Source organism: Tursiops truncatus, chromosome 19 (genome assembly GCF_011762595.2).
Source record: "Tursiops truncatus isolate mTurTru1 chromosome 19, mTurTru1.mat.Y, whole genome shotgun sequence".
Taxonomy (NCBI): domain Eukaryota; kingdom Metazoa; phylum Chordata; class Mammalia; order Artiodactyla; family Delphinidae; genus Tursiops; species Tursiops truncatus.
In genome coordinates this window covers 49050010-49075638 of record NC_047052.1, presented here as the reverse complement: position 1 = coordinate 49075638, position 25629 = coordinate 49050010, and the positions used below count along the sequence as shown (strand labels likewise).

Sequence of the window (25629 nt, the reverse complement as noted above, 5' to 3'; positions counted from 1 at the left end):
CTGCACGCAGGCTTTCTCTAGCTGCGGAGAGCAGGGGCTACTCTTCGTTGCGGTGCGAGGGCTTCTCCTGGCAGTGGCTTCTTTTGTTGCGAGGTTGTAGGTGCGTGGACTTCAGTAGTTGTGGCATGCAGGCTCAGTAGTTGTGGCTCGCAGTCTCTAGAGCACAAGCTCAGTAGTTGTGGCACGCTGGCTTAGCTGCTCCATGGCATGTGCGATCTTCCCGGACCAGGGATCGAACACGTGACCCCTGCATTGGCAGGCGGATTCTCAATCACTGCGCCACCAGGAAAGTCCCCAAACTTTCAAATGAATGAAAGAAGTAGGCACGATATGACCCCCCACTTTCCAGATGTGGAAACTGAGGCTCAAGGTCACAATCAGAAACTGGTGGAGTCAGGATTCAAACCCAGGCCAGTTTGGTTCCAAAGCCCTGGGCTTCCAAGGCCTGCTTGTGTCCATCCAGAGGCAAATCTCTTCTGCTTTGGGCTCACTTCCCACCGCTATAAAGCATATTCTGGGTCATTTCTAGGTGCTGACCCTCAATGGAGACTTGGAGAAGGTGATCCAGTATTCTTTAAGTCCATTGTCAGCGTTTCTACCCTCCCCTCTCCCCCCAACTTCGGAGCCGCCTCCGACTGACACCGCCAGCCATCCAGGCATCACAGCTGGGCCTTTGTCAAAACCCGGACTGGATAACAAGGTTATGGGAGATGAACGCTGTAGGGGAGGAGCTAAGGGCCTGGGGCGGCCAATAGGAAAGTGGAAGGAAAGGTTAGGGAGGGACTAACAGACTTGGGGGTAGGGGTATAAACTTAAGGGGCGGAGCCAATCCTATCAGGAGGCCGAGTCAAGGGCTCTGGGCCAAGCACCATCGCCCTGAGATGCTTAGGGGGCGGTGCCAAAAGCTCTGGGGGCGGGAATAGAACTTTAACTCCCCCCTCAGGATTCTGGGGGTGGAGTTAAGAGCCCTGGGGGCGGGCGTAGATAGAATAAACAAGAGTTCTAAGAAATGAGCTAGAATAAGAGTTCCAGGGCGGAGCTAGTGGATATCTGGGCGGATTTGAGACTCTAGGGTCAGGCTCTAGTCTTGCAAGGTGGCTTCTCGAAAATCCAATAAAAGATTAGGGAGGTTTGCGGGGTGTGGAGTGTCTTCTTCCACCCTATCTTCCTCTAAGAGCCGGGGGCTATGCTTCGGGCTGAAAAGCAGAGAAGGCCCTGCCCCTTCCAAACCTTCTGCACCCCTATTGGCGGAGGGGGCCTGCGCGACAGGCTCTCATTGGTCCTGAACAGGCGGGGGTGTCTAAAGAGAATACACGCCTGTTGTGGGCGGGACCAGACAGTACCGAGGGGGATCTCGGGTCAGCCAATCCCGGCCCGAAGATTGTGTTGGGGGGCCTGGCAGGGGGTGTTCCGACCCCCCCCCCCGTTCTGAGCATCCTGGGGGATGACCCCGGTGCCAGGCCCGGCGTCGGCCGCCTGATGCCGGGCAGGCCGAGCCGGGGATGCTGGAACGAAGGGCGTTGCTATGGCAACGGGAGGCAGGACCTGGGGGGGGAGCCCAGGCCCGAGCTGGGGCCGGGGGGGCTGGCGGTGGCTGTGGCGGGGCGATGGCGGAGCGCGGCCCGGCCTTCTGCGGCCTCTACGACACATCCTCCCTGCTTCAATACTGCAACGGTGAGACCCCTCCTCAGTTCCGACCCTGGCCCCGCCCAGGGCTGGACCTATCTCCTCCTGCCCCAACCTCCTCCTTCCAAGTCCCCATCCTGGCCCCTTGCTGAAGATTCTCCTTTCTCCCCTAGCAGGACCCTGACCCTAGAGCAAGCTCCCTGATCCCCAAAGCCCTGATCCTAGTCCCCCACCCTCTTCAACCCTCCCCTTTTTCGGAGGTGTCTGAACTGAGAGAAAGGAGCAGAACCTCAGGAGCTTGGGGCAGAAGCGGGGGAGGCCTGGAGGTCTGGAACTCTGCGTTCCCTATCCCCTCTCAGTCCTCTGGGACCCTCCCCCTTCTCCCTAGCAGAGGGACAGATTAGGGGGAGAGTGGTATTTGGTGTTGGCTTGTGGGCTGGATGTGGGACTGGGTAGGATGACCAGAGGACTTTGCTTCGACTATACCCCCCCAAATCCTCAGGCACCGCCCCTCCCACCCGTTAGGACTCATCCCTTCTCCCTAGACAAATGGGTACAATACAAGAAAGGTCACTGTGGGTGTCAGGCCCAGATGAGGGAAGCTGGAGGCAGAGGGGAGGAGGGAGGGATGGGAGAAGTGGGAAGTGGGGGCTGGTTTCCGGGCAAAAATGCCGAAGGTGGGGGAATGGTCAGGAGGGAGCGGAGGACTTGAGTCATGGTGGGTGGGGGGTGGGCAGGCCAAGGCCTCAGAATGCAGCTGGCTCTCTGGATGGGGGTTGAAGGGCCAAGGTGAAAGCTCCCCCATTTCACTCAGGGGCCCTGAGAAGGAACTGTCTTCCATTTGGAGGCTCACTCCCCTGGGCACACAGCACAGTGTCAGGGACCACTGGAGTTGGCAGAGCTCCAGAATGCTTATTTTGTCTCCTCTGCCCCTCTAAGAGGCAGGCTGACAGGCTGCCTAAGCCTGGGGTCATGTACCTGTTCTGCTGCTGAAAGGCTGTGTGTCCATGCACAAGCACCTTCATCTCTCTAGGTCTCAGTCCCCTTCCACCTTCTTGCCTCCTAAAATGGGTATAATACTACAGCTGCTAGAGTTGCTGGGAGCACTGGGTACCAGATAACAGTTAATTATATTCTGGATTTACTGAGCACATAACCAGAGCCAGGTGAGGTGCTAAGTGTTTTGCAAGAAGAGTGCCTGCCACGTGTAAGCTCCCTATAACAGATCTCATTTGGGGGGGTAGTATTATTGATGGTAGGTAAGAGGGGTCTTGGCACAAGGAGGTGACCAGGCCCTCCTGCACCTCACCTATTGGCTGTTTGACCTTTGGTGATCTCTGCACACTCCCCAACCTCCGTCCTTAGTTTCCTCTTTTGCAAAACGTTTTGCCAACAGGACCCTGAGATTCCTCCTCTTATGAGTTCCAAGTCCTGACAGCTGTCTCCCTCAGACCTCGGGAGGCCCCCACCTTCCAATGCAGGTCCAGGCACCCGACCAGAGAGGAGCTGGGTGGGGGGCAGGGCGGGCAAGGCCAGGCAGGCGATTGGGCTGCGGGGGGTGGAGGGGAGGGAGGGACGGGATAGACGGCTGCACTGCGGAGCCCAGCGGACGGGCGGGGCGGCCTACGGACAGGGGATGGCAGGTGCTACTTCCACGCCCGGTTCCTGTTAATGGTACCAACCTTACTTCTACCCGACTGGGAGCCAGGGCTTTCTTGGTTATTGCCAGCAATGAGTCTGGGTATGAGTGGTCTGGGAGGGAGGGGGGAGGGGGGACCACCTTGGTCCTCTGCCCCTCCCACTTCGGGAAAAATGGGCGAGGGGGGGCCCCCGCGGGAGATGGAGGAGTTATTCGGTTGCACCCATGGCCTAGAGGGGAGAGGGAGAGCCGAATCAGGGGCATGGGGTACATAAGCCAAATAAAGGAGGGGAATTGACGGGAGAAGCTCGGGTCGGGGAAGAAAGCTTGGGTGTCAGATCCCCGCGGGTATCTCCCTTCCGTGGGTCTCGGGTCTTGGATGCGCTGCCTGCAACTCCCAAATCTGCCGCCAGGGGCCGCAGAAACTCTGTCCTTGCAGCAGGCTCGTGTGTCGAACCCCTAGGTGGGGAGGGAATGCGAAGGCGAGGGACCAGGCACGACCTTTATGGCTTGGAAAGTCTTAGAAACAGAGAGGGAATGTTAGTACCCGCGATAAAATCTTGATATTTGTCAGAGAATATTGGAAATCAATTCTAGAATGTTGGTTTCACTAGCGAAAAGTTGGTGTCATCCTTAAAATGTTGATATGACTCATATGTATTTAGCATCTTAGTCATAGAATCTTAAAACCAGAGTCGAGAGGCTCCTGATTCATAGTCTCTTAGAAGGTTAGAGAGGAAGGGACTTCCCTAAGGTCACGCCTCCAGGGCGCTGCAGCAGAGAGGAGTGTGCGGACAAGGGCTGAGAGCTATGGGGATTTCCTTCCCCTTTTCTTGGCCCACATCCAAGCGTCCCAGCCCCAGGTTACTGGAGAGGAAGGGGGCGTGGCTGGCCCCAGGATTAGACCAGGGAAGGCTGGAGGGACGTCTCACCTCGGGCGTTGTAGCTCCTGGGTGGCCCCCCGCAGCCAGCGCTCCCTTGCCTTCCAGATGACAATTTGTCGGGCACGAGCGGGATGGAGGTGGACGACCGCGTGTCGGCGCTGGAGCAGCGGCTGCAGCTGCAGGAAGACGAGCTGGCGGTCCTAAAGGCCGCGCTGGCTGACGCGCTGCGTCGCCTGCGGGCATGCGAGGAGCAAGGCGCTGCTCTGCGCGCGCGGGGCACCCCCAAGGGCCGGGCGCCTCCGCGCCTAGGCACCACAGCTTCGGGTATCTTCACCAAACTGGAGGGGTGAGATGGGAGGGACTGGGGCCAGGACCTCACACTCACCCCCTTCTGTCCTCTAACCCCATTCCTCTAGTGTGTCAGCTCTTGAAAGGCCTTCCCACTAGGACGCCCCTCAATGGCTCGGGACCCCCGCGGCGCGTGGGCGGCTATGCCACGTCCCCATCCTCCCCCAAAAAGGAGGCGACCTCCGGGCGCAGGTAAGTCACGGAAGCCAGGATCCCCAGTTTCCTTCAAGACCTCGGAGGCTGTTTATGTGGAAACGGATGGACTCATATGTCCGAACACCAGCAGTGGAAGGTCCGGGGAAGTTCTTGCCTCCGGCACTCGCCTGCTGGCCTCGCGGGCTCTGCCCCTACCTACGTGCTCTCCATTCGCAGTGCCCGCCGCTACTTGTCACCAGAGCGCCTCGCCTCAGTGCGCCGCGAGGACCCCCGCAGCCGCACCACATCCTCTAGCAGCAATTGTAGCGCCAAAAAGGAAGGGTAGGTGTCCGAAGCGGGGTCGTGACACAACGGGTGGGGCCAGGACCCCAGTTAGGCTTGGAAAAGGATGGGGAATTTAGGGTGATGCCCCAGGCCACGAGTTGATAACCTAAAGGGCGGTCATCTAGTTCAGAATGCGGAAACAGTGCCGGAGGCTCGGAGAGACCAATCTTGAGACAGCGTGGTTGAACTGCGAGGCATGGAAACGCGGAACCAACACGGAGGGGCGTGGTCAAAGCATTAAGGGGCTGGACTAGAACCTAGGAGACGTGGATGATTAGCGTCTCTTGGATGAGCCGGAGTAGAAGTTAGGGAGGAGCCAGGTTTGTGGGCGTGGCTATTAAGGTAAAGGGGAGAGTCCCCATTGAGTCTCAGAGATGTAGCCAGGGCAGGACCCTCAGAGGAGTTTCTGCAGGAAATGGGGTAATCAGAGGGAGGGAAGTGATTGGAATTTGAGGGTGTGGCCAGAGGGTTAGCCAGGGCAGAATCAGAACCTGGGGTAGGGGTAATGGGCTAAGACCAGGTGCCGTAGTGTCCGATGCAAGAAGCTGGGCGGCGGGGAGCCTGGGGCGCTGCCAGGTGGAAATGGGCGTGGTTTGAAAGTTGGGCGTGGTCATATGTGGGCGTGGGCAGATATCAGTAGGCTTGAAGGGACTCTAGGTGAAAGTGGTCACGGTCTGAAGTTTAACCGGACCTGAGGAGGGTAGGCGGTTCCATGGAGAGCTGCCAGTTCAGGGGCAGGATCGGAAGGAGAGGTGTGTATGATCAGAATGTTGGGCGTGGTCAAGTTCCCAGAGCCCGGGCCACACTGAAGGTCTGGGCGGTGTAAAAACCTGAGTGTGGAGTCCTGATGCAGTGGGCGTGGTCAGGGCTTGGCGGGTCCGGACTAAGGCAGGACCAGACTAAGGCAGGACCAGAGTCAAAAATCACACATTTCGGGCTTCCCTGGTGGCGCAGTGGTTGAGAGTCCGCCTGCCGATGCAGGGGACACGGGTTCGTGCCCCGGTCCGGGAGGATCCCACATGCCGCGGAGCGGCTGGGCCCGTGAGCCATGGCCGCTGAGCCTGTGCGTCCGGAGCCTGTGTTCCGCAACGGGAGAGGCCACAACAGTGAGAGGCCCGCGTACCACAAAAAAAAAAAAAAAAAAAAAAATCACACATTTCAACCTCACTGAAATAATGGCAAACACGTACAGAAGCTATGTGCCAGGCACCACGCAAGGCATGTTACATGAATTAACTAATTTAAGCTTCGCAATCACCCGGGAGGTATGTATTTTTATTATCCCCAATTTAAAAGTGCAGAAATCGAGGCAAGAGGTTTGGCAACTTGTCCACACTGCTAGGAACTGGCAGAGCTGGGGTTTGAACTCAGGCAGACACGTCCCCGAGTCCATGTTCTCAAAAAACACTCTCCCTCCCCCCAAAAAAGAGCCTGGTATCAGGACCCACAGCCAGGGACCTGAGACCCAGTGTGACTCTCCGGCTACGGGGTTGGCAGTGGAGGGCGGGGCAGGGCGCGGCGGCGTGGGCGCCTCCCAGGGCCGGAAGCGGCGGAGCCGGTCCCGGCTCCACCCCCGGCCCCGAAGCTTCGCCAGCCGCCGCCATGAGTAGCTTTGGAGCTGGGTGAGACTGTCTCGCACACCCCCCTCCTCCTCGCGCTACCGGGATCTGGATCCCAGGTTTCCCCCTTCTCCGGGGACCCAGACCCGCGGGCATCACCACCTTCCGTCAGCAAAGGGAGTTGGAGACACGCCCCTTCCCTTAAACCCTCACCTCTTCCCTCTCTGCTTGAAGTTTGGGGCTCTGTGGGACTGGGGGTGGGGAGCGTTGGGAGAACCGTGCTGATTAGGTGGGAGAGGTACCTGTGACGCTCCTCTTTCAGGATCGCGTCCCTGCCACTTCGTGCTGTTTGATCTTTGGCGATCACTGCCTCTCTGGGCCTGTGTCTTAGGCTCTGCAAGATCAACCGAGCAAAGCACACGGCCTGCAGAGAGGCAGCGCTCCGCTCCTTACTCGGCCCCCATTTTTCATCAAATACCTCCGGGGAGCGCTGGGGTGGGGAAGTGGTTTCTCCCAATTTCTGACTTGCCTGCTAATTAGGGCTTTCTTTCTTTTCTTTTCTTTTCTTTTTTTTTTTTTTCCCTTTCCTGACAGCAAAACCAAAGAAGTTATCTTCAGCATGGGTAAGTAGGGAGAATGGGTGGGGCTTCCTGGGGTGAGAAGCCAGAGCTGGAGGTCAGGAAGCCTGGCTACTGGCTGGGCCTTTGCCTCTTTGGCCTCATTTTCCCCGCCTCTGCTAATTAAAAAAGTAAAAAAGTGAAGTCGGAAGGGGAAAGGAAATAGGGTTGGGGGCTGGTGTCAGCACCTGACCTCTGGGGTGTTCTGGCAGAGGAGGGCTCCGTGAAAATGTTCCTGAGGGGCCGCCCTGTGCTCATGCTGATCCCCGACGAGCTGGCACCCAGCTACAGCCTGGATACACGCTCCGAGCTGCCTTCCCGCCGTCTCAAGCTGGACTGGGTGTATCCTTTTGCTTTAATCTCTTCCTCCCACTTCTCCCAACCCACCCGCCCCCAGCCTGGAAGGGACCAGAGCCTTTCTGGTGTGGGACTTCAGCTGGAGGGAGGGTCTTTGTACTGAAGGTGGGACTTTCCAGGCCTCTGTGGCTTTAGGGGTCAGGAAGAACTGGAGTCTGGAGGGAGCAGAGGAAGGCAGGTTAGCTGACATGACCTTTTATGATTCATTCAAGGAGCAAATGTTTGCTGAGCGCCCTCCATCTGTCGGATCCTCGTCTGCATGTGGGCTGTGTTCCCTGAGCTCACACAGTCTGGGAATACAGTAAACGAAGCTCAAGTGAGAGGAGTAACTGGGTTTCTCTGAGGAGAGGGCATTTGAGCTGAGAATCGGACATTCAGGGGCCAGCCTAGGAAGAACAGAGGGCACGGCAGGTCTAAGGGCTCTGCGGTCAGAGTGAGCTTGGTGTATTTGAGAAATGGAAGAAGTTGATAATGGTTAAGAACCCTGTCTTTGGAGCCTGGCAGAAATGGGTTGAAACCCCAGCCCAGCCTCTGGCTGGCTACGTAACCCTGGACAAGTCACCATGCCCTTCTGTGCCTCAGTTGCCTCCTCTGAAAAATGGGTGTCGTGATCTCAGATTCATAAGGCTGTGAAACAATGTGCTCATCATATGGGCCCCATAAACAGAGATTGATTAAAATAATAACTAATCATTATTGAGCACTTATTATATGCCAGGCACTGTTCAAAGCTCTTTCAAGTATAAATACGTTGAATAATATGATCCTTTTCTTTTGTAGGATTGAGAATATATTTTTACAAGTGGCCTCCGAGAGCTCTCTGAGGCCTGCAGGTTGGGAACTATTACCCTTTCTTTCCAGATGAGGAAACTGAGGTCAAGAGAGGGGACCAAGCAGGAAGAAAAACAAATATATTAACGTATATATGTGGAACCTAGAAAAATGGTATAGATGAACCGGTTTGCAGGGCAGAAATAGAGACACAGACGTAGAGAACAAACATATGGACACCAAGGGGGGAGGGGGCTGGTGGGATGAATTGGGAGATTGGGATTGACATATATAGACTAATATGTATAAAATAGATAACTAATAAGAACCTGCTATATAAAAAAATAAATAAAATAAAATTTAAAAAAAAAAGAGAGGGGATATCAAGCCCTGTTCTAGGGAGTCAGCAGATCTGAGGCAAGAGCTCTGATTCTGAGCCCCAGGCTTTTCCCAAAATGCAGACTGGGGCTTGGGATCAGCATCTTAGGGACCCAGTCCCTGTCTTCCTCTCTTGGCCTTGGTTTCTGCTCTGGAGGAGGGAGGAATGTGGGAGCCCAGAGCCTCTTTAAGGCAGCTGGAAATATTCGCGGGAGTCAAAGAATACCATGCTGTCATGTCAAGCTGGCCTTGATAAGTGAGCATCAAAAGAAAAGCAATTGAGATAGCAACAGTCAGTATAGGCCTCATTCCCCAGCCCCAAATAGCTGCAGGGTGAAGCAGTTTCTGTGGGGTCGGGATACACATATCGACATTCATTCAAATGTTTCCTGAACATTCTGGGGCTAAGGGCTGGGTTCCAACAGTCTCCAAATCACAGTCCAGTGTGGGGACAGAATCCGTGACAATGACAACTCAGGCTGGGATGGGAGAACCCAGAGAGGGCAGCTGACCCAGTCTGGGCATCAGGGAAGGCTTCTCAGAGGAGGAGTTGTAGAAGAGAACAAAACAGCCCAGTCTTGGCCACTGTGGAACTGATAGTCTCATTAAGGAATAGGTGACGTTAACAAATTGATCAGATAAGTGGGATGAATCTAGCGGAGGAAGAGAGCCTGAAGCTTGATCTGAGGACAGGGCAACTGAGAAGGGTGGCAGGTAGCTTGTGCTAGACAAAGGGGAAGGTTAGTGCCAAGACCTGGGTGACAGTAGTGATCTTAGTGTTTTGAGAAACTCCAAGGTCAGAGAGCAAAGGAGGGCAGAAGCCCTGCTAAGGCCAGGGAGGGGCAAACCAGGCCAGTGGAGGAGCTTGGGCTTTGTCTTAGGGGAACTGGGGAGCCACAGAAAGTTCTGAACAGAGGAGGGTCACATTCCTTCAACAAATATTGAACTCATGTCTGCTGTGTACCAGGCCCTGATCTGGTCACAAGGGGTACATCAGTTAACAAAATGGACAGAGGTCCCTGCCCCCCTGGAGCAGACACTGTAGTTCGGGAGACACAAAATAAATTAAACAGATAACGTGTGGGATGCTGATGAATGTACTGCAGGATTATGAAGAGGGAGGGGGATGGGGGCAGTTGAGGGTGTGTGAGTTTGCAGTTTTTTTGTTTGTGTTTGACTGTGGCGCGACTTGTGGGATCTTAGTTCCCCAACCAAGTATTGAGCCCAGGCCGCGGAAGTGAAAGCACTGAGTCCTAACCACTGGACTGCCAGGGAATTCCAGTTTGCAGTTTTAAATAGCTGGGAACTATTTGGGAGAGGCTTGGGAAGGCCTCTCCAAGGAGCTGACAGTTGAGTAGAGACCTGAAGCAGGTGCGGGAGCCATGGAGAGATGAGGAAGAGGCCCCTGTCTGTCTCCCAGCTTTTGGTGGCTACTGGCAACCCTTGGGGTTCTTTGACTTATAGTTGCTTTACTCCAATCTCTGTCTTCACACCGCCTTTTCCCACCCTGTGTCTGTGTCTTTTCTTCTCTGTCCCTTATAAGGACACTTGTTGCTGGAGTTAGGGCCCATCCAGATAATCCAGGATGATCTCGTCTTGAGATCCTTAATTACATCTGCGAAGACTCCTTTTCCAAGGAAGGTCACCTTCACACTTCCCAGGGGTTAATATTTTGGTGGACATATTTTTGGGGGATACCATCATTCAACCTTCCACAGGGGTAAGAGTGGAAACAGGAAAACCTAGCTCTGATGACCTTCATCTGGGAGTCAGTCAGCAGATGCAATGCAAAACAGGCTCTTTAACCAGCCCCTGGGCACCTCCAGCTATGGCTACCGTGGCCGAGACTGCCGGGCCAACCTTTACCTGCTGCCCACGGGGGAGATAGTGTACTTCGTGGCCTCTGTGGCTGTGCTATACAGTGTGGAGGAGCAGAGGCAGCGGCACTACCTGGGACACAATGATGACATCAAGTGGTGAGGCCTGGGAGGAGGATGCCAAATATTTCCTGCTTGGGACACTCTTAGGGGAGGTGGGTGGGGCCAGGCCTTCCCTGGCCAACAGGCTGAATTCAGGGGGAAAAAATGTGGATTGATTATCAATACGTCAAATGTCGGTGAATTCACTCAGATGCCTGAATTTTTCACTTCTTTTGAAAACTTCAAGTGGGCACCCCAGACGATCCCACAGTGTGTTGGAGCCCTGTGGTGACAGCCCCTTTATTTTTAATTTTTTTATATTTAGCCTCACCGCACAGCATGTGGGATCTTAGTTCCCCAACCAGGGATCGAACCCGTGCCCCCTGCAGTGGAAGCGTGGAGTCTTAACCACTGGACCTCCAAGGAAGTCCCTTTTATTTTATTTTATTTTTGACAGCCCTTTTAAATGGGTGTGTTCTCCTGGCCGTTTGTGGTACAGGCTTGAGCCCTCTGGGCACTTGAGTTAGAGACCGCAGGCCTGAGTCTTGCTTCTGAGCCAGAGTACCCAGAGAGTATACCCTTATTGCTACTGAAGAGCTGAATCAGTGTTTATTGACTAAGTAACTCATTCAAGCAAACTGCGGAATGAATAATCAGGCATCGCGACTGTGGCCTGCTGTGGGAGGGGTCCTGGTGTGCTGTGAGCACCCCCCTGCTGAGCCCTGTCCCTCTGCCCTCTCTCTCCTCAGCCTGGCTGTCCACCCTGATATGGTCACCATCGCCACTGGACAGGTGGCAGGCACCACTAAGGAGGGGAAGGTAACAGAGTGGAGGGAGCAGGACCTGGAGACTGGGATGGAGTCGTGGGTGGGTCAGGAATCTGGGCCCCCCAGGTAACCGGCCTCTCTCTTCCCTGCAGCCACTGCCGCCCCACGTGCGCGTCTGGGACTCCGTTTCCCTCTCCACCTTACACGTACTGGGCCTGGGGGTGTTTGACAGAGCTGTGTGCTGTGTGGGCTTTTCCAAATCTGTAAGTCCTGTGCCATCCCTCGCCTGCCCCGGGCGCCCCTTGGGGCTGGAGGCCACACCTTCATCATGGCGTCACAGGTGCTGGCCACGCCCCCTGGCCCTCCAGGCTGTGTGCCCACATTTGTGGCCTCACAGGCCTGCTCTATTAGCCCATATGTCTTGATTGCTCCGCAGAGAAACTCCTCAGTGATCCTTTGTACGTCAGTTAACGCTTTCTGCATTATTTTTTCACACCACCTTTCATTCTGGAAGGGTCCTTATCCCTTAGGCATTTTAAGCCCTGTGTCTAGGGCAGCCCTGGCTCCTAGTACCATCCTAAGTGGGTGTTGGCAGGTATGGAGGAGATAAGCACAGAAATCGAGAGTTAGCCTTTAGGAATTTGTCCAGCAATTTGACATTCACACAACATCCAAGTGTGTGAGTGGTGGGCTTTTTTTTTTTTTTTTTAATCATATTTTACAGTTTTACTGTATTTTACCAGAGTATTGGCTGCAATGGATCGGGGAATAAAAAACAACCTGTCATCCCATAGACAGTTTAAGAACCTCACAGGCTTTCTGAGACCTGAGGAGACACTTGAGAACTTTGCGGAAATAAAGCTATTTTGTTGCCAAAATGTGGGGGAAAGGAAAACTTTGCAAAATCAAAACTAACCTGCACTTAACTACAGGTATAAAAAAGCAACATCATCCCGACTTTATTAACTGTTTAACTTCACAGCCCTAAAAGTCATTCCATAGGAAAATGCAGATTAGAGGCTCTCAGTAAGAATTCCTGACCTCGGGCTACTTGCAGAGAAATTGTAGCTGAGGGGAAATTAGAGGAAATTCTTAGGGAGGAGTCATTTCAAAAGGAAAATTATAAACAGCCTTTAAAATGTGTGTGGCCCTGGACGGGGAGTATATTTTCATGTGTTTCACATGACTTGGGTCAGGGCCTTTGAAACAGGCCTGAGTAGCTAATGCCCCAGTGGGCAAGGTGTTGGAGGGAGGGGGTGGATCCTGACCCGCCTGCCCCTCCCCCATCCTCTCTCCTCTTCCTAGAATGGGGGCAACCTCCTCTGTGCGGTAGATGAGTCCAACGATCACATGCTTTCTGTGTGGGACTGGGCCAAGGAGACCAAGGTGGTAGATGTCAAGGTGAGGTAACCCTTCTTATCCCCTCTCCTTGGGGTCTCCCTGTGGGATTGGCCAGATCTCAGTGTTCACAAGTCTGGAATCAGACTCATGTTGAAGTCCTGGCTTTGCCATTTGCTGGCTGTGTGACTTTGGGCAAGTGGCTTGCCCTCTCGGAGCTTCAGTTGCCTCATCTATAAAATGGGGATAATGGTAGCATCTTCCTTGTAGGGAAAATTTGGCTTTGATGTTGGCATATGGGGTGGGCAAACCAGGCCCAACAGGAGGATCGGTACAAGGTGGCTGCTGGTTCTGCTGTCCTGCGATGTCCAAGACAGACCTTGACTTGCATCTCCGGGAGATAACCTGCTTTACAGATGAGGAACCTGAGGCATGGTAGAGGGGAGAGCTACTTGCCCAAGGTCATGTGCTTATTCTGGGCTGGGGGCAAGAGACCTAGGATTGGGGCCCATGGTTTGGGGAAAGAGAAGTAGTTGAGAGGCTGGGCTCTCAGTGACTTGATTCTGGACACAACCTGGCTGTGTGTCCTTAGGCAAGTGAATTCCCCTCTCTGAGCCTCACTTCATCATCTGTAATGGGAGGTGCTAATGAGCCTTACCTTACAGGGTGCTGTGGGGTTAAATGAGTTGATGGATGTTAAATGCTTGGCACAGAGCTTGGTACAAAGTAAGGGCTCTCGTGCCTGCCATTATGTTGATGAAGAAAACAATAATGTTTCACTGGCTGGCCCTGCTTCCTGTACTTTAGTTTGCCCGTAAAGGAGAGGTACAGGCAAGTTGGGCGTGCAAGCACACAGCCCACACAGCTGTATAGGGCAGTCCTTCCTGGGTTGGGTATCGTGGTCCTGATGGCTTTGAGGTCCTCATTCAGAATCTCCCCCACCCCTTAAAGTGCTCCAGTGAGGCCGTGCTGGTGGCCACCTTCCACCCCACAGACCCCACCGTGCTCATCACCTGCGGGAAATCCCACATCTACTTCTGGAACCTAGAAGGAGGCGGCATGAGCAAACGGCAGGGCCTCTTTGAGGTGAGTGCCAGGGGTACTGGGACAGGCTGGCCCTGAAGGAGGCTGGCAGGGACACCCAGGCAGACAAGAAGATACCCCAGGGGCTGGAGGTTGTAGGGATGCTGAGCTATTGCCTGCTGGGGCCTCAGTTCCCTTATCCATACCAGTGGCGTGATCCACCTTAACTCTTTGAAGTTGTGAGGATTCCGTGGGATGAAGAGTGTAGCGACTCCTAGCAGATAGTGGATGCTCAATACATGGGTTGCTGCGGTCGTCAATATTCTGGATAAACCGAGGTCAGAGGCTGACTGGCCGAGAGAGACAGAGAAACAGCAGGAAGCACAGGGCCTGGGAGAGAAGATGCAGGCACACCTCTGACAGGGCTCCTTTGCCTTTGGTGAGAGTTGGGGCTTCTACCCCAAAAGGGGAGGCCCTGAGAACACCAGGCTCAGATGGAGATGAAGATGGAGATATTGAGATGAGAAGAGGGTGGGGCGGGGCAGGGTGAGGGACCTAGAGACAGACAGAAGAGGGGGCGGGAGGGAAGGAGAGGAGAGGGGCGGGGGCAGAGAGGGGGAGACCAAGGGACAGAGAGAGAGGAATCCAAGCGGAAGACAGCAGGAGAACGAAGGACAGAGACTGGGACAGGAGTCAGGGAGGAGAGAGAGGAGGGAGGAAGGGGGTCCGGGGTGGGTCAGAAAGTGGTCTGTAGGCTACGTGACACTCCATGGAGGTGGATTGGAGATGAGGATGCTCCCCACAGGGCTGCTCCCCAAAGCATGGAGGGCATCCCCTGGACCATTGTCCTGGGTGACGGGTGAGCTCTGGGAGGCCTCCCGGCTTCAGCGACCCTCTGACACCTTCCCCTTCTCCCCCACCTTAGAAACACGAGAAACCGAAGTACGTGCTGTGTGTGACCTTTTTGGAGGGTGGCGATGTGGTCACCGGGGACTCTGGGGGGAACCTCTATGTCTGGGGCAAAGGTCAGTGTCAGCCCCCCCTGATTGGTTCCCCAACGCGGTCCTCCCTGACTCCCTTTGGCTGTGCGGCCCTTTCTCGGAGCATGCTGATGTGGAATGTACTATACAACAATACAAGTCATTACTTGTCCAATTCTAACACCTCCATCAAGGCTCAGCTCCAGTATCCCCACCTGCATGAAATCTTCACTTATTCCCTCCCCTTGTCCTCTGCAAATCCCATGGCAGCGATCAAGTTTGAGCTATAGATGAATGGGTTAACCCAGTGTGGATGGACGGATGGATGGAGAGGTGGTTTGTTCCAGAGCAATGAATGAATGAATAAGTTAATGAATGAATGAAGCGTTTGTCCCACCCAGTGAATAGAAGAATGAGTAGGTGAATATGCTGTCCTTAATGGGTGGGTGATTAGGTGAGTGAACAATTAAATATATGAATGGCTGTCCCCAGAACGGATGACTGTGTTAATAAATGACTGGGTCTTTTCCCAGGCAGTGGATTACTGTAAAGTTACGAATGAATGAATGAATGAGTTTATTCAGTCATCAAACCACTTCCTGGAACAATCAGTTCTTCATAACATGTTAATCCATTGGCTGAGGTAACCATTCATCTTGGGGTAGTGGGTGAGGAGTGGGTTTGGGAGTTGGGCAGGCTTTGGGTTCAGGTCTCAGCAGTGCTGTGTGCTCTCTGTGGCCTTGGGAGAGTCATCTCCCTTCTGAGACTCAGTTGCCCCATCTGTAAAATGGGTATAATACTCTCTCCCTCACACGGTTGTTTTGAGCTTTTCTTGAGATTAGACAGCTGAGAATAAGTTCTGAATAATTGGCAGTGTGTCTTTCCCAGCAGACTCTAAGCTCTCTGAGGGCAGAGACTTGGTCTGATTGGTTCCCATATCTCCAGTCCCACCACTGGGTCCAGCCCGCAGGGCTACAGGATGTTGGGTGGGTGGGTGGCTAGAAAGATAGGTAGACAGAAGGATGTATGTACACGTGACACCACTTCTGAGCCTGGAAGGATGGAATTGAAGAGAGTTGCTTTTTCTTCCTCTCCACTTAGTCCCTGCCCCAGCCTCTTCCCTGGTTCCCGGGCCTTCAGTCTTGTCCCCTCCAATTCAGTTTGTTGTCAGAACCAAATGTAAATCTGACCCTATCCTTCCCCTGCTGAACCCTTCCATTACTACACAGTTCAGATCCCTCAGAACAAGGTCTGGATTCCTCACTGAGGTCTGCAAGGTCCGGATTCCTCAATGAGGCCATGCATGGTCTGGCCCTGCTTTCTCTTGTCCCTTGCATGTTATACTTGGTCACACCAGATTTCTTTAGTTTCCTAAATAGTCCATGTTCTCTCTGCCTTTTGCACATGTTGTTCCTTCTGCCTGGAACACTTTTCTACCCTCTGTTGTCCTAGCCAACTCCTACTCAACCTTCAGATCCTTGCTCAGCTGTCCCCTCCTCCAGGAAGCCCTCCCTGGCCCACCAGGCTAGGTGCCCACTCTGGGATCCCACAGCCTCCTGGGTTTCCCCATCCCAGCCCCAGCCATGTTGGGTCGTCACTGACTGGTAGTAGGTCTGTCTCTGAAACTGGACTGTGATCCCTGTGAGGGTAAGATCTGAGGTTGCCTTCATCAGTACCCAGCATCACCCAGCATGAGGCTGGGCCCAGAGTCAATGCTAGTTTAATAATTGTTGACTGAATGGATGGATGAACAGATGGTTAGTTTGACAGATGAGTGGATAGATGGGTGAATGGGTAGATGGATAGGAAAAAAAATGGAAAATGGGTGGATGTTTGGATAGAAGGATGGATTGACTGGTGAGTGGGTAGTCAGATGAAAGAGAGGGTGAATGAATGGATGAGAGGCGGATTGATGGATGGATAGAAGGAAGGAAGCGTTGATGGCTGCATGGATGGGTAATTGGATGGGTGAGTAGATAGATGGATGGACAGACCAGTAGATAGGTGAGTGGATGAATAGGGTTAGGATCAAAGGGTGGATGGGTAGATGTTACTTCAGATGGTTTATTAGATGGATGATAGGGTATTTGAATAGATGGGTGGTTGAGTAGATGGGTGGGTGGAAGGCTGGGTAGAAGAAAAGGTGAGTGAATGGCTGGATGTAGGATTGAGAGTTTGAGGTGTTTTCTGGGGTCAGTATGGGGGAGCTTCCCCATGCTGACCTCTGCCCCTGGCCACCCTGCAGGTGGGAACCGTATCACACAGGCCCTGCTGGGTGTCCACGATGGCGGCGTGTTTGGGCTCTGCGCCCTGCGGGACGGGACGCTGGTGTCAGGAGGGGGCCGCGATCGGCGGGTGATCCTCTGGGGTTCCGACTACAGCAAGCTGCAGGAGGCGGAGGTGAGGGGGAGAGGCTCATGAAGGTGAGGATACCTCCTCCCACCCCACTAATACTAGACCCTGCTCTCCCAGCCTGTCTCCCCCACCCCCCAACCCCACCTCTGCGTGTGTCCTACACTCATCTGCCTGCCCCCCACCCCCCTTTGCCTACTCAGGTCCCCGAGGACTTCGGCCCCGTGCGGACCATAGCGGAGGGCCGGGGTGACACGCTGTACGTGGGGACCACCCGCAACTCCATCCTGCAGGGCTCTGTCCACACTGGCTTCTCGCTGCTCATCCAGGTGAGCTTCTCTTCTGCACCTGCCCTGCTCCCTCCCCACCCGCCTCTCTTCTCTCCTCTGCACCATTCATTCCTCCTCTCTTCCCACTCCCATTTCACCTCACCTCCCTGCCCCATCCCTTATCCTCTGGCCTGGTAAACACCACTTACCTTCCCTTTAACTGCTCCTGACACATAACCCCACCCCAGAACACCCCATGGTCCAGCAATGGGTTAACTGGTAGCACAGCAGAGGGGTCCCAGGACCCTGCTCCAGCTGTGCTGCCCCCTGCTGGTCAGGTTGGTGTCCATTTCTGTAAGTGCCCTGGCAGGTTGTCACTCAGGCCTTGAGCCACACACCTCCCAGGTCTTCAGCTACAAGGATCTAGGAAGACCCTCTGGAGTCTTCTCAGATGCGCATTCCTTCATCCTCGTGGGCCAGAACCCTACCACACATCCAAGTAAAAAACCCAGCCTACTGGGGGAATTCCCTGGCCGTCCAGTGGTTAGAACTCTGCACTTCCACTGCTGGGGGCCTGGGTTCGATCCCTGGTAGTCAGGGAAGATCCTGCAAGCCACATGGTGCGGCCAAAAAAACCCTGGGATCGAAGCACAGCCCTGTCGCTCACTCGCTGTGTGATATGAGGCAAGTGAATAACCTCTCTGTGCCTCTGTGAACCAGGAGAATAATAGAACTGACTCATGGGGTTTTGTAAGGATTCAATGAGTCAATTCATGCACAGCATTTAGAACGGTGCCTGGCACAGAGTAAGGGCTCAAAGAGTCTTGGCCAAAATTACTTCTTGTTCAGTGACCCCCCCGCCCCTTCCTTCACTCCTGACATGCATTTTACCTCTTACATGGTAGCTGAGATCCGTACAGCAGCTGCATTTAGATTCCCCCCCTCTGGCTCTTGTTTCCATGGAAGAAGATGAGGAAAAACAAGGGCTAGAGGGATTTCCTAGGGGTCCCAAGACCAGAATGGACCTTAAAGACCTCTAATAATAGTATCAATATTATTTAGTATTAATTATATTATTAATATATTACTAGCTTTCTATTATTTATTAACATTAATCATTATACTAATATCAATAATTATAATTCTGTTGATTATCGTTGTTAATTACTTTAATTATATATTAATAGTGCATGTTATCACTACTGATAATAGTCAGCCACTTCCATTTGGTGAGCACTTTGTACCAGCCTCGTACACTTTCCATCTATTCACACTTTCCACCCATAATGTGAGTGAGCAGAAAAATGCCATGAGCCACATACAGTGATTGGTTCCCTTTTACAGAAGATGAAACTGAGGCTCCAAGGAGAAGTCATCTGCCCAGGTGACTGCCACAGTCAATAAGAGAGAGCTGCAGTCAGACTCACCAGGCTGAGTACCCTCCATGGGTTCCTACAGCCTGCTGGGCGCCATCTGTCTCCCAAAGTCAAGCTCCTACTCATCATGTCTCTTGCCTCCCATTGTGCACAGTGGAAAGCAGAGACCTGGGGGGAAGGGCAACATTTGCCTTGAGCCCCACACTGGGGCAGGGGTCTGCCCAATCACAGCCTCCTTCAGATAACACTGGGGAAGGGGTCTTCCCTGGGTAACCTGTGGGGAGAGTGTGTTGCTGGGGCTAGTCCAGCACTTCTTTCTGGCATCAGACTTTGGGGAGGTGGGGGATGCAGAGGAAAGGCCTGGATTGGCAGTCTCCGTGCTGTCATCTCTCCTTTCTGCCAGGGCCACGTGGAAGAGCTATGGGGCCTGGCCACACACCCCAGCCGGGGACAATTTGTGACATGTGGTCAGGATAAGTTGGTGCATCTGTGGAGCGTGGAGTCCCACCAGCCCCTGTGGAGTAGGATCATCGAGGTAAGGGGATGGGGGACTTGGCACGCCATTCTAACAGAACGACTTGTCTCAGTGTGTCAGGGTTCAGTACATCAAATGGAAGCCACACTTGGCGTCTTTAAGCAGAAGGAGATTTAATGCAGGGAACTGGGTGCTTACAAACTCACTTGGAAGTGCTAGAGGAGTGAGTTCTTGACTGGACAGAAGCCCAGAACAGCACCACAGAACTGACCTGCCAGAGGAGCTGCTGCCTCTGCCACAGTCAGGAAGGTGGGGAGTCAGGAACCACTGAGTTCAAGAAAATGCTGTCATTGTAACTGCAATCCAGGAACCAGGATGCTGTGGTCACTCAAGTGTTGGTTCTAGAGCTACGCTGTCCAACACATGTGGCTATTCAAACTTAACTTAACTTTAAATGTAAGTAGAATTAAACATTCAGTTTCTCCATTGCACTAGCTACATTCCAAACATGTGGCTAGTGGCTCCCATATTGGAAAGTGCAGATAAAGAACATCTCCATTATCGCAGAAGGTTCAGTTGGACTATCTTGCTCTAGAGTGACCCAATGCTGGCTACCTTTACACTGGCCAAAAACAGATACTCTGTGCCCTTGCCTTTTAAGGCTAGTGACTGCTCACCAGCATAGCAAATGCTATTGCTTTCACAACCCAGCTGATCAGTGGAAGTGGCAGAGCGGGGCCTCCACTTTGTACCTTCCAGAGCCCACAATGGTGCAGCTGATTGTCAGACCCAAATCACAGCCAACCCTAGCTACAAGGGATTCTGGGCAATGTAGTTTTTAAGCTCTCTTGCCTGTGGGGTATGGGACAGTAGAAGGTCAGTCATCATATTCCCCACACTACCCTTTGAGGTTTTGCTCCAGGAATCCAGGGTTACCTATGATCCTGGAACACTTGATGGCCTTTGAACTTCTAGGAGTCAGGGATAGTGTACCCTGGAAATTATTAGGGCCATGTATAATAATCCTCACTCTGGCTGCCTAATTGAGCACCTACTATATGCCAGGACCTGTGCTCAGCACAGCAGTTCTCTAGCCAGGGCATAAGAACCACCTGAGTTGTTAGAAACACAGAATCCTGAGCCCCAAGCATGGGAAGTCTGGTTCAGGAGGTCTGAGTTTAGTCCCAGAAATCTGCAATTTATAATAAGAACAAGCTCCCTTGGGTTATTCTGATTCGGGCAGTCTGCCCACCATGCCTGACATTGGCTTAGCACTTTACCCACATTGTCTTCTTAACTCCCTCGCACCCCAACCTCCACAAGGCAGTAGAGATGATGGATCGCCCAGAAACAGGAAGGTAAAATCAGGAAACGGGCCCAGAAAGGTAACATCACTTGCCGTTCGTAATTACAATCATAGCTGACCTTTATTCAGTGCTTCCTGTAGCCCGTCTTACTCACCAGCTTACCATTCTAAGGACTTTACACCTTGCTTATAACAGTCCTGGGGAGTGTGTATTGATGTTCTCCGTGTGGGGCAACCAAGGCCACGATGGGGAAAGTTATTTGATGTCACATAACGAGGAAGTGTCAGGGCCACAGTTTCAAACCACTTCTGATTCCATGGTGCTCTGTTGCCTGCAAATCAACCAAATGCCCCCGAAATTTAAAAATTTTGTGCTAGGAGTTAGATAAAGATATGGGGAAACAGGCACTCAGACAAGCCTAATGATAAGTCAATATAATTTTATAAGGGAAAGCAAATTGGCATGATATATCAAAAGTCTTAAAAATACGGATAGCCTTTGTCCCAACGATCTCACTAGTAGAAAAGTCCCTAAGGAAATCATCTTGGGTTTATAAAGCTGTGGGAGGTTAAAACAGGAGTGAAAAAGGATCCAGAGTCAACAGTGAAAGGAGGAATATTTTCTCTTCGAGCTGATATGTTAAAGGAAAGGAGAGCGGTTTCCAGAGCATCTGCATCAGCAGGTTACTGGAGGGCAGCAGCGGGAGGTGAGAGCTCTCGTGCCAGGCTGAGAGTTGCCTCTGAGGCTGGGGAAGTGTGGGCCAGATGGAAGGGGGACCCCAGCTCCCAGCCCTTCCTCTTCTCTCCCTCCTCAGGACCCGGCCTACTCTGCTGGCTTCCACCCCAGTGGCTGTGTCCTGGCCATTGGCACGGCGACTGGCAGGTAAAGCTGATGGGCATTTGGGGAGGGCTTCTCTGCGCCCCCCAGGAACTATCCCTTGATCACCTCCCCCTGCCTTCCCTACTGCCCCAAAGCTTACAGAGAATGATAATTAGGTACCAACTGTTTACCAGGCCTTGATCTCCCAACATTCCTCTGGAGTCAGCCTCTCTCCCTAATCTTTTCTGGGGTCCTTCCCTCAGGCCCCACAGATTGCCACCCTTCTCTACCAGATCAGCTCACCCCTCCTCTCCCACCATGCCTTCTCCTTAAAGATGGCTGCTGCTGGACACGGAGACCCATGACCTGGTGGCCATCCATACAGATGGGAATGAACAGATCTCAGTGGTCAGCTTCTCTCCAGGTAAGGGCCGGGGCCGGGGAGGGGACCTTGGAGAGGCCAGGCCTGGGAACTGAAGCTCAGAGTTACTGGCAGGGGGAAGGGGTGGAGTCTATGTGGCACGGCCTAAGGGCGGGGCCAGGCCTGTGGCAGGGATGGAACTTGGGACTACTGAGGAGTCTGGGATAGTGGGGGGCTGAATCTGAGAGAGGAGGGGTAGAGCCTGGGTGCCTCCTCATAGCCCCCTCCCCCTCCCCCAGACGGGGCGTACCTGGCCGTGGGCTCCCACGACAACTTGGTGTACCTGTACACGGTGGACCAGGGCGGCCGCAAGGTCAGCCGCCTGGGCAAGTGCTCGGTGAGTGGGCAGTGGCCCCCAGCCCGCGCCGCCACCCCGTCCAGGGGGTGCAGAATTAACCAGTTTTCTACCTCAAGGGCGCACAGCTTCAACACTCAACTGACTGCCCTGGTCACATCAAGGAGTTTTAGCCCCGCCCACACATTTACCCTCTCCTGTGTTTCAAGGCCGTCCCTTTGTGTAGCCCCGCCCCTCACGTTCTAAGCACACCCTCTGTGTAGCCCAGCCCCTTGCATTCGAAGCCCGCCCCTCCGTGTCTAGCTCTGCCCACTTGTTCTAAACTCCCCCTTGTGTTCTAAGCCCTTATTTGTCTAGCCCCCGCTCATCACAGTCTGGCCCCGCCCATGATAGTGTGGCCCCATCCCCACACCCCAAAGGCTTGTGTATCTTTCCTCGAGACCCCCTGTGTTTTCACCCTACCTTTGTATTTTGCCTTCCACCCATCCTGGTCTGATCCTACCCGCTCCAGCTCTAACTCCACCCCTTCCCTCCCCTGCAGGGCCATTCCAGTTTTATCACCCACCTGGATTGGGCCCAGGACAGCAGCTGCTTCGTCACCAACTCTGGGGACTACGAGATTCTGTACTGTGAGTTCTCTGAAACCCAAAGGCATTCCTCCTTCAGCCTCTCTATTGCGTGTGCGATTTGCATAGCCTTCCCTGGGTTCTGGAAGGGGAAGCAGGGGCTTCAAGTCCCTTCTCCTCTGGCTGTTTTATTCAGGGGTTGATCTGATTGGCTGGTCTCCTGGCTTCTGGTTTCCTCCCTGGTGGACCCAACTTTTAACCAGTTCCTCCCCCTCCGGGTTGGATGGCTGGGGTACAGGTTTCTAAGCAGATACCCCTGCTCTCGTCTTGAGATGTCACCACCCAGGATCTAGCACCAGTCTGGAGAGGTAGAATTAGCCTCCTGTGTCGGACCTCAGTGCCCGTTGTCTGTGGAATGGATGAATTAAGTCAGTAGTTCTTTCCGTTTGGTTTTTGGTTTTTGGTTTTCTTGGCCGTGCCGCGCAGCTTGCCGGATCTTAGTTCCCCGACCAGGGATCGAACCCGTGCCCCCTGCAGTGGAACCGCGGAGTCCTAACCACTGGACCGCCAGGGAATTCCCAGTAGTTCTTTCTGCTCTGAACACCTCCTCCCATTTTCTGCCCCAGGGGACCCAGCTACCTGTAAGCAGATCATTACTGCAGATGCTGTGAGGAACGTGGAATGGGCCACGGCTACCTGTGTCCTGGGTTTTGGCGTGTTTGGTAAGTTCTGGAATGGGGAAAGTCTTGCTGAGGACAGGAGTTCCAAGAAACATCCCTGACTGGTGGTTTTCACAGTCTCTTATTACCTCTAAGGTGGGAAACTCATTCCTTTAGACATGTGAGCAGCAGTATTTGTATAAGAGAAAAGGTTAGGGTGAGGTGACTACTCAGATCCCTTGGAACTGTAATGAAATGAGAACAATTGGGGGTGTCACCTGGCCCAGGGAGATTCACACAGCCTGTGTCCCAGTCACCCATTCATTCAGGCATTAATGCACTCAACACATACCCCCTGAGCACCTGTGTGCCCAGCTGGGCAGTGCTAAGACCCAGTCAGTGGTGACCACGACAGCCCTGACCCTGCCATCATGGGTCTCACAGTCCAGTGGAAGAGAGAGACCTGTCCCCAGACCACCCAGAGTAGACTGGGCTGGGACAAGGAAGTCCAGAGAGGACGCCTGGCCCCAGCCTAGGAGGGAGTCAGGGAGGGCTTCCTGGAGGAAGGGACATCCAAACTGGATCTGCAGGATGAGGAGTTAGGTTCTAGGGTGGTGAAGAAGGAAAGCAATGGCTAGGCAAAGGGAATGATAGCCATGTATAAAAGCCTAGAGGTGACAGAGCTTGGTATTTGGAGAAATGCAAGAAGGCAGGATGGCTAAATCATTGCAGAGTTCAAGGGAAGCACTGGTAAGAACAAGGCAGGAGCAGTGTGGGGGACAAGGCAGAGCTTGGGGGTCATGGTGAGAAGCCTGGGCCATGGGAGGGTTTTTTTTTTTTTGTGGGATCTTAGTTCCCTGACCAGTGATTGAGCCCAGGCCCTTGGCAGTGAGAGCGTGGAGTCCTAACCATTGAACTGCCAGGGAATTCCCCATGGGAGGGCTTTGAGCTATAGAGGGATAGGGTCAGATAAGCATTTCCAAAAGATTATTACAATTCTCATCCCCGGCTAGAGACGGGCTAGGTGAGAGAAAGGCAGGGAGGCTGGGGCTGGGACCTACTCGCCTTGGGGGTCCCTGGCCCCAGCTGCCATCTTACCACCAGCCACCCCCAATCTTGCCCGCAGGGATCTGGTCTGAGGGAGCAGATGGTACTGACATCAATGCCGTGGCCCGTTCCCATGATGGGAAGTTGCTGGCTTCAGCTGATGACTTTGGCAAAGTCCACCTGTTTAGCTACCCCTGCTGTCAGCCTCGAGTGAGTCCCTCTGGGGGGCTGGCAGGGTGGAGGTACCAAGCAGCACTGCAGGCAGGATTAAGGCAGCCCTTTCCGGATCCCAGTTTCACCGGCTGTACAAGGAGGGCAGTGGCTTGATCCCAGGGGCCCTTCTTAACTTGAAAGTCGATAAATTACCAAGTCTGTAGTGCGAAAGCTCTGAGCATCTGCATTGTGAGATCTTTGGTTCTTTTTCCTATTAACTCAAGAAATATTTATTGAGCACTTACCGAATGCCTGGGCCCAGGGAATACAGCAGTGAACAAGACAGATGACTTCCTTTCACTTCCTTCTTTCCATATCACAGGCTCTCAGCCACAAATACGGCGGACACAGCAGCCATGTGACAAATGTGGCCTTCTTGTGGGATGACAGTGTGGCCCTGACCACAGGGGGCAAGGACACCAGCGTGCTGCAGTGGCGGGTGGTCTGAACTGGCAGGTGGGGGGGTTCCCAGGAACATGGGGCCCAGGTAGAGTCAGGTGGCAGTATTGGAATTCTATTTTCGGGAGATGTCTATTGCCGAGTAGAGTAATATATACCCAGAGTATGTCTATAGCAAAGGGGGTTATGGGGGTGGGAGGGTGGACTGACAGACAGAAGTCTCTATTTATTGGGGTGGGAAAAGGGGTCACATTGCTTTGGGGGAGCCATTAGGGTGTTTGGTTTGGGGTGTTTTTTAAGTTTATTATTTTATATCATCCGGAAATAAAAACACGTGCACTGAGGTGGAGTGTCAGGGTCTGTGTATATGGTGTGTCCATAGATTGTGTCTATAAGTGTATATGTACGAGGTGTGTGTGTGGTGTGCATATATTACAGCGTTTGTGATGAGACACCATTATCAGGTCTTTATTCGTCTTTAAGCTTGACAGAAACCAAGCTTGCTCTAACTTAGGCCAGAGGAGGACTCAATTGATCGACATTGCCAAACAAGGAAGGGCAGTTGTCCCCTCTGGCCTTCAGGGCCATCAAACCAAGGATTTGAGGGCAACCAAGGTACTCCATACCTTCTCTGACCTTCTGCAAGTCAGCATGTTTCTCTGGGACCAGCATTCTCCACACCACGGAAGGATGGCACCCAGCAGCTTGAGCCCCAAGTCCAAAAATCCCAGGGAAGGGCTATGAT

At 53.3% G+C, this 25629-nt stretch overlaps 1 protein-coding gene across 3 annotated transcripts; it reads left to right on the top strand.

The window, feature by feature from the left end:
* On the top strand, positions 1-25228 carry EML2 (EMAP like 2). 3 transcript variants are annotated; one of them, XM_033844167.2, is made up of 22 exons: positions 1-1674; positions 4255-4473; positions 4566-4689; positions 4870-4974; positions 7131-7159; positions 7366-7495; positions 10486-10635; positions 11328-11397; positions 11498-11608; positions 12651-12746; positions 13635-13769; positions 14632-14731; positions 16932-17086; positions 17242-17367; positions 19087-19218; positions 21280-21347; positions 21620-21708; positions 21945-22042; positions 22542-22629; positions 23193-23288; positions 24352-24482; positions 24808-25228. In XM_033844167.2, exons 1-22 carry the CDS (start codon positions 1503-1505, stop codon positions 24931-24933), a joined length of 2550 nt encoding a protein of 849 aa, XP_033700058.1. In that variant the 5' UTR covers positions 1-1502; the 3' UTR covers positions 24934-25228. The 3 variants fall into 3 exon arrangements, with proteins under 3 accessions (XP_033700058.1, XP_073652114.1, XP_033700057.1); XM_073796013.1 differs by lacking the exon at positions 1-1674 and having other exon boundaries at positions 4198-4473; XM_033844166.2 differs by lacking the exons at positions 1-1674; positions 4255-4473; positions 4566-4689; positions 4870-4974 and adding an exon at positions 6499-6599.
* Positions 25229-25629: the final 401 nt, after the last annotated feature.